The following is a 9,165-nucleotide window of genomic DNA, read 5'->3' as shown; positions in this document are numbered from 1 at the left end:
TAAATTGCTAAACATATGGCTCTCTGTCCAAGACTGGTTTTAATCTGGTCCAACAAAAAAATTTAACTTCTTCTTCTTTCGGCTGCTGCCATTAGGGGTCGCCACAGTGGCTCATCCGTCTCCATACTACTCTATCCTTTACATCCGTCTCTTTCACACCAACTACCTGCATGTCTTCCCTCACCACATCCATAAACCTCCTCCTTGGCCTTCCTCTTTTCCTCCATTCTGGTGGCTCCATCATCAGCATTCTCCTACAGATATACCCCATGTCCCCCCTCTACACATGTCCAAACCATCTCTATCGGGCCTCTCTCACTTCGTCCCCAAAACGTCATACAGTACATGCACTGTCTTACTCCTACTGACTTTCATTCCCCTTCTCTCCGTTACACTCCTAATACATATATCATTTTAGACCTCACACCCACAACACTTTTGTACACTCACACACAATTAATGACATAATCCAATTTACATCTACAGTAAAACCCAGTTGTACGAGCAACCTTTAGTACGAGCAAACGGAGATTCGAGCGACCTTGCTCGCTAAATTTTACCCTGTTTCACGAGCAAACCCACGCTGCCGGTTCCCCGTTTTCGGCCGAGGGAAGCATCAGTCGCTTAGTTGATGACATATCACTCGGTCGCTCTCGTTGTTCAGTGCAGCAAAAACTTAACTTTTTTTAGTTTTATATTTTTATTTTACTAGAAATCTTGAAAAATGTCTCCCAAGAAATACAAATACTTTTTAAGTGCAGAAATACACTTTTACATTCATTCTTATGGGGAAAATCAAAATGCTCATACAACGGGGTTTTACTGTATTTAAATTCCAGGATGTAACTTTGCAAGATGTGAAAATCGTCCAGGGCTGAGAAAACCTTGTCTGTACACCATTTTAAACCATAACTTCCTTTCGGCTTCTCCCATTAGGGGTCGCCACAGCGGACGATCTGCATGTTTGATTTGGCACATGTTTTTACGCTGGATGCCCTTCCTAACGCAACCCTCCCTATTTATCCGGGCTTGGGACCAGCACTAAAGCTTGTGCAACCCTAATGGCTGGGGTTGGTTCCCTGACCGGGGATCAAACCCGGGCCGCAGCGGTGAGAGCGCCGCATCCTAACCACTAGACCACCAGGGAACTAAAACCATAACATAGAATTATAATTAGTTTCTTCCTCCTTTTTTTACTATGATTATTGTTCTTGAATTAAAAAAACACTTTTCAGAGAAATGCTAATAAAGAGCAGATGCTGATGTGTTATTGAGTTCCCTCCTTTACACCCCTTTAACAGAGTTTCACTTGGAAACATCCGAAGTTCCCCATGTCCAAAATATTGAAGTGTTTTCCTGCTCTCACACGACAATGCCAAAAAAACATATTAAAATGAGCTGATTAGGTATGACAAGTGTTAGAAATCAAAAACATTCAGAGCAGATAGTTAGTCACTTTGTAATTCTGTTCTGAACCAGCAGAGGGTAGTCTAGAACAACCAGTTTGGGAGTGCAGAATACAGTATATACATATATTTAAAATTGATTAAATTACATTTTCCAGTCCCGCTACCACAAAAATATGAAATGTATAAGTAGTAAAATGTATAAGTAGTTTTATTTTCAATGCACTGACTGGTTCTTCCCTGCTACTCTGCTTTTTAGTTTCACTTGCTTCTCTTTTAAATATGAATGAAAAAAAAGGAAAATAAACATGCATCTTTTGTTTTAATTGTTTGACTTTTTATGCAAATGATGAACATGGACAAGAACAATGAACTTTTCAGAACATAGAACATGAACTAAAACTATATATATATATATATATATATATATATATATATATATATATATATATATATATATATATAAATATTTTAAAAAACCAGGCCAAGGTTTTGTTGTGTTGTTTGTTCCTTTCTTCAATAATGAAATAATATCTGTAGCATAATATCTGATTCTACGTTCTGCATGAACCACGCATATATATATATATATATATATATATATATATATATATATATATATATATATATATATATATATATATATATATATACAGTGAGGAAAATAAGTATTTGAAAACCCTGCTATTTTGCAAGTTCTCCCACTTAGAAATCATGAAGGGGTCTGAAATTGTCATCGTAGGTGCATGTCCACTGTGAGAGACATAATCTAAAAAAAAAAAACTACACGGGAGGAGCTGGTCAATGACCTGAACAGAGCTGGGACCACCGTTTCCGAGGTTACTGTTGCTAATACACTAAGACGTCATGGTTTGAAATCATGCATGACACGGAAGGTTCCCCTGCTTAAACCAGCACATGTCCAGGCACGTCTTAAGTTTGCCAATGACCATTTGGATGTTCCAGAGGAGTCATGGGAGAAAGTCATGTGGTCAGATGAGACCAAAATAGAACTTTTGGGTCATAATTCCACTAAACGTGTTTGGAGGAAGAAGAATGATGAGTACCATCCCAAGAACACCATCCCTACTGTGAAGCATGGGGGTGGTAGCATCATGCTTTGGGGGTGTTTTTCTGCACATGGGACAGGGCGACTGCACTGTATTAAGGAGAGGATGACCGGGGCCATGTATTGCGAGATTTTGGGGAACAACCTCCTTCCCTCAGTTAGAGCATTAAAGATGGGTCGAGGCTGGGTCTTCCAACATGACAGTGACCCGAAGCACACAGCCAGGATAACCAAGGTGTGGCTCTGTAAGAAGCATATCAAGGTACTGGCATGGCTTAGCCAGTCTCCAGACCTAAACCCAATAGAGAATATTTGGAGGGAGCTCAAACTCCGTGTTTCTCAGCGACAGGCCAGAAACCTGACTGATCTAGAGAAGATCTGTGTGGAGGAGTGGGCCAAAATCCCTCCTGCAGTTTGTGCAAACCTGGTGGAAAAACTACAGGAAACGTTTGACCTCTGTAATTGCAAACAAAGGCTACTGTACAAAATATTAACATTGACTTTCTCAGGTGTTCAAATACTTATTTGCAGCTGTATCATACAAATAAATAGTTAAAAAATCATACATTGTGATTTCTGTGATTTTTTTTTTTAGATTATGTCTCTCACAGTGGACATGCACCTACGATGACAATTTCAGACCCCTCCATGATTTCTAAGTGGGAGAACTTGCAAAATAGCAGGGTGTTCAAATACTTATTTTCCTCACTGTATATATATATATATATATATATATATATATATATATATATATATATATATATATATATATATATATATATATATATATATATATATATATATATATATATATGTATATATATATATATATATATGTATATATATATATATATATATATATATATATATATATATATATATATATATATATATATTTTTTTTTTTTTTAAGACCATTTTCAGGGAGTCCAGAGAGTGGGATTCATGTGTACCTGAGGACTGAAGCCCATGTTATGTGGACTGGGCAGGGATGAAGTAGTTGAGCTCAGCGATGAGGACGAGGTGATGACAGAGTAGGGTGATGTAATACCGCTTATGACAGAAGGGTGGAGGTGTGTTACCATGGAGCCGATAGGTGCATGGGAGGGTGGCCTTAGGTGACTGTGGTCAACCTGTACCGAAGAACCTGAAATCAGAAAATTTGGAGAGAGAGAAAGAAAAAAAGACAGAGAGAGAGAGAGAGAGAGAGAGAGAGAGAGAGAGAGAGAGAGAGAGAGAGAGAGAGAGAGAGAGAGAGAGAGAGAGAGAGAGATGGGGTAATCAGTGGGATACCGAACTAAAATACATATATTAAAAAAAAAGGGATTACCATTAAAGTTCTTTAATGAAACATTAAAAAGTGAGTGATTTATGGTGTAATATCAGCATATCAGACACTGTCCAATCAGAGTACATTATGAATAATTGTTTAGACTGTATTAGACAGTGATTATTCCCATCCTTACATTCACTTTTAAGGCAACTACCAAATGCACTTACTCAAAGAACTTACAAGATACGTTTTGTTGTGATGTCTACATGAAAAATATATTGTCTGCTAGAACAAGCTGCATCTAAAGACAGAATCAAGGAACAGGAATTGTCTCCCAAACAAAAGTAAGATCCATTTAAAAGCGTATTCATGTGTGGTGTCTGTATTTTGACATCCAGATTGCATCTAACACATGGGATCTCAAAAATGACATGCTTTTTCATGCATACAGCAGCTAAGTGTTGGCATGCAGTACATTTCTAATTTAATTGACGATCCTGTCCTGCCAGACATCTGATAATGAATGGCAGAGTCTCTAAATGTTGGAAGGCATGGATAAGTGTGTCGTCTGGAAGTCATTCGCATACGCAGCTAATAATAGCACATAAAACAATCCTGCTCTCAGACGAGTACAATTGTCTTTAACTGGATCCAATAAGAACGGGTTGATAGTGTTCACACAGTGCATCCAATCAGAAGACACAGAGAGGTCAACGAGGGTCAGCAGTCGAACGTCACATCCAGCAAATTAGAACAAAAGTGCCAATTTCAACCAACCTTCGTACTGCATCGTACTGTTGCATTCTGGTGGGCGCTACAGAGCTCCGTCCACCAGAACAGCCAGGCACAAAAACCAGGCAGGCTTTACTCAGCATGAACAATTAAAATATTCATAACTACACATTGTCCATCATAACTGTCACATTTGTACATAGAATCCAAATGGTCCATTTGTAAACTGAACACTTGTAAATAACATCTGTACATTTATTTAACAACATTTTTACTCTGTATATGTTGCATTATTGAACTGTCTGGTTTACTATTCTGTTACATTATGTCTGTACTTCTGCACTGGAAGCTTCTGATGCCAAGTCAAATTCCTTGTGTGTGTGAGCAGACTTGGTAATAAAGCTGATTCTGATTTGCATAATATGTTTAGTTGTGTGTGTATCATCACCAGCATTACCGTCCAATACATAAAAAAAAAACCTGAAAACCTAAATTATAACCTCCTTTTAAACATGTTCAGTATCTTGGATTGAACCCGAGAGTGATCGTTTTAAGTTTTTAGAGTTTTAATTCTGAGGAGTGTCAGGAATCTTCAATAAAGCTGTTGATTATACACTGAAAAATTATATCAATAAAGATAATCATGCATATACTGTAGTCACATGTATTTAATATTTCTTAATTTAAGATAATATCAATGCAAATATAAGATATATGCAAATATAAGCATGCCTATTTTCAAATTTTTTTGTCTTGTTGGCAAATCATTTAGCTGTTTTTTCTAGAAAGAAATGGTTTAAATAAATGCAATGATCTGCCTAAAGAGAAATTGCATTGAAAGTGAAAATAAGTAAAACTTCTAGAAATAGGCTTAAAAAATCTTTTATTATTAACTCATATTAGATATTACATATATTAAATACATTTTGTTGTGTATAAAAAAAAGATAATTTCATCCTGCATTGAGAATGTCTTTAATCGATCCCTAAACTCACCACCAGAGGTCTCTGTGTCCAAAAAACTAACCACTATAGCAGTGATGCCTAAACTAGGGCCATGGTGACCTTTGATTTGGCCTGTCATTCCTTACATGAGAAGTGAAAAAAGGGAATTTCTTTTTGCCATTTACACAAATTTTCATTTCTAATTAAACATTTAACCACCTTATTTGTTTTATTTTAATCTATATAAAATGTAAATTGAAATTTAATGTAGAGAATATAAACATCTGGATCTGCGTAAGGTGCAAGTACAGCATGCGTTGCGACACTCAACAAAAAGCTAATTGTGGAGCGATGGAAGCAGTGACACATATACAAAAGGAAATTGTCTGCTGTTTTGAAAGAATACAATATTTGTCATCATTATGAAACAACTTTCTGCTGCTTTCCCAACGTCATTTACTTTCAATCTACATTGGTTTTTGGCCCACGGCCCTCAGTTTTGAACAAGTTAGATTTTTGGCTTTGTTATAGGACAATGTTTGGGCATCTTTACTCTATAGTAACTTATTTGACTCATCTGTTTGTAATTATCACAGGCCCTATTTGCTTTAGTTGTCAGTTTATTGGACTTTGTATTTTGATTACAACCCGGTAATTTAGTTAGATCATTTTGTCAGGGATTTTAGTCTGGTTGCTCAACCTGAATTTTGGATTGCGTGTCAATAAACCATCTGCACTTGGACCCTCTCTTACATGCTGAATTATCATTGTTCCATACAGTGACTTTGACAAGAAAATACACAATAGTGTTCATCTGGTGTTCTGTAACGTTTACTATATAATATTTACGTTTACTATTTAATAAAAATGTTAACAGCAAACCACTTTGTAGCAGATCCGAATTGAACTTATTCAAATCATTGAACCAGCAAAACATCTTCTCACTAAATTACTACATTAGAGGTGCCATGTTTTAACCAAAATATCCATTTAAAATAGCTTTCCAATTCAGTGACCATTAATGACTGGATTATATTATTAATATTAATCAGATTGAAGAATAAATGCTTTTGTAATGACAGGATTGATGCTCACCAATTCTTTATGTTTGTATTACTTCATTAGTTTATTTATTTCTAAATATATACTTATATCTTAGCATACTTTATATACTTTATCATTTGATCGTAGACTTCGTTTGCACACCACACCTTCAGTTTGGTGGTTACTTTATGATCAAATGGGAAACTAACACCAAGGAGGTTGACTTGATGCATATAAATACAGTAATCCTCTGTTTATCGATAAAGAAACAAACGCGATAAACCAATGCCACCCCAAAAATGCTATTTTTCTGTATACAGTACTGTACTGTATTAATATTTTACTTCATTTTATTATTAACAATTATATTTTTTAATAATAAATTTCATTATTTTAACATAAAACTCCATAAAAACAATTCCCTGTAGGTTTTTTGTTCTATCGTACTATTTCAGCTAAACCAATTAGTTATGTGGCAAATGCAATTCCGTGATAAACCGTGAGATTCGAACCGCAGTAAAGCGGGGGATTACTGTAATATCAAACATTATTAAAACTAATGCTTTTTTTTAATCATAAGAAGGGCAACAATAACAAAACTTGGGCTGAGCTGTGGATCTTCATGTCTTTGTTTACATATTAAAAATTTGACACGTATGGTTTATCTAAAATGTTTATAATAAGATACTTATCCAACAATGAAAGGAAAATTATTATTACTGTACTAATCCAATTGGCTTTTGCAATATTAATATTAGTGTTTAATATTAATAATAGTAGTGCAGACCAGAAGTTACCCTGGATTTATTTTTTTTTAACATGCATTTAACCTAACATCATATAAAAGTTTACAGTATTTTACAGCACACAGTGATCAATTGAAGCATTTGGTCTCTGATACTACTTATTGATATTTGAGCAAATGTCCTCCAAAACATTTCAAGTGCCCCATAAATACAGATGTGCTGTGAAATCCATGCATGAAGAGCCCTTAGACAAACAGTTTAAAGTCATAAATTTGTGAAGTGCAATAAAAGTGCCAACCCTTGACCCTGACTGAGAGGCAGAATCACCTGCGAGCTTCAGCACGGCGACTACACGTGACACAAGTACACAAATGAGCCAAGTGTGCTGGATTTATGGCCGTCTGGTCCAAAGTGCGCTTCAACTTTCCAGACAGCAAATAAACTTGCACATACCGTTAAGACAAAGCAATGAGAAAAACTCAGTGTAGTCCATTATTTAATGAACAAATATAAACACATGAAACACTTACTCAGATGAAGGTATTCTGTATGATCCATCTGGTAGCCAGTGTGGAATTGGAGTCCACTTTAAGTCTCTAGCGTGTGTGTGTGTGTGTGTGTGTGTGTGTGTGTGTGTCCGTCCCTCCTGCTGAGGACTCGCTGCGCTCTCTCTCTCTCTCTCTCTCTCTCTCTCTCTCTCTCTCTCTCTCTCTCTCTCTATCTCACTCACTCACTCACTCACACACACACACACACACACACACACACACACACACACACACACAGAAGGAGGGGGAGACTCTGGGGAGGTCTTTGACAGACGCTCACTCACTCACACACACACACACACACACACACACACACACACACACACACACACACACACACACACACACACAGTGGATTAATGATTAACAAAACAACTACTGTTCAACTAATATTCACTCACACACTGATTTGCATATAAATGAATACATAGTGAGTAGTAATGAGCATAAACAAACAAACAAACAAACAAACAAATAAACAAATAAATACATAAATAAATAAATACATAAATAAATAAATATGCAGATGGCAATTTAAAAATAAATTATGAATTTAAGGAATTGGTAAGTGATATATTTTTTACCATTTAATTTTAATTTTAATAAAATTGTATTGATAAAAGAATTAATAACATGATGAAAAGATAAAAATAAATAAATGAATAAAAAATGAATAAAACATTGGGCACTGACTAATGAATACATTCTAAATGAAAGAAAGAAAGAAAGAAAGAAAGAAAGAAAGAAAGAAAGAAAGAAAGAAAGAATTGAAAAATAAAATTTACATTTTACATTAAATGTACACTTAATGTAAGAATATGTTTATGAGGCTAAAATACATCTGTATATCAAAATACAGTTGTATAGGTATGTGGTGTATATCAGCAAACAAACAAACAAATAAGTAAACAATTGTACAGACAAATAAGACTAAATTGAGGAATACATGATAATAAGACAATGTTCAATAAATAATGCTATTAAAATGAATGTACATCATGTTTAAGTAAATGAAGCCTGTAATAATAAACTGGTCCTGGAGGATGTTAAACATCTGTTACACATCTGGTCAGATCATATTGCTATGTGACAAACTACTTAAATGAGATTAGTTGAGATGCTGCATGTGCACAATTTTACTCCACATACACGATTACTTTTCAAAAGTGCTTGTTTTGGATTTACTTTTTTGTTTTTGTCTAATAAAAGAGAAAACACAGTGTTGCCAACTTGAAGCAATCTGAGAAGAAAGAAATTCCCAGAATTCCAGCCGTTCCGTCCCTGTGAGGCTGATGAAAGGTGCGAAGATCCCCCTGAGATCCCCCTCCAGCCTGTGGGGTCATATAAGGGTGAGCTCCTGTTACTGAGTAAGGTTATTCAGAAGTCAGCAGCACTTGCAGTCTT

General features: G+C 35.6%; 1 protein-coding gene across 1 annotated transcript in view; it reads right to left on the bottom strand.

Moving 5' to 3' along the window:
* The window catches only part of rxrga (retinoid x receptor, gamma a), a 15,200-nt gene extending 7,290 nt beyond the window's left edge, over window positions 1-7,910 (bottom strand). Inside the window, exons 1-2 of the mRNA XM_083548047.1 lie at window positions 7,744-7,910; window positions 3,428-3,621 (exon numbers count right to left, since the gene is read on the bottom strand). Of these exons, the coding sequence (XP_083404173.1) occupies window positions 3,428-3,621; window positions 7,744-7,771 (222 nt within the window). The 5' untranslated portion in view covers window positions 7,772-7,910. The remainder of the gene's footprint in view (window positions 1-3,427; window positions 3,622-7,743) is intronic.
* Between the last annotated feature and the right edge of the window lie 1,255 nt (window positions 7,911-9,165).

The sequence above is a fragment of the Silurus aristotelis genome (assembly GCF_946808225.1).
Source record: "Silurus aristotelis genome assembly, chromosome: 8".
Lineage (NCBI taxonomy): Eukaryota > Metazoa > Chordata > Actinopteri > Siluriformes > Siluridae > Silurus > Silurus aristotelis.
The sequence above is the reverse complement of the archived record's forward strand: the minus strand, read 5'-3'. Positions and strand labels throughout refer to the sequence as shown.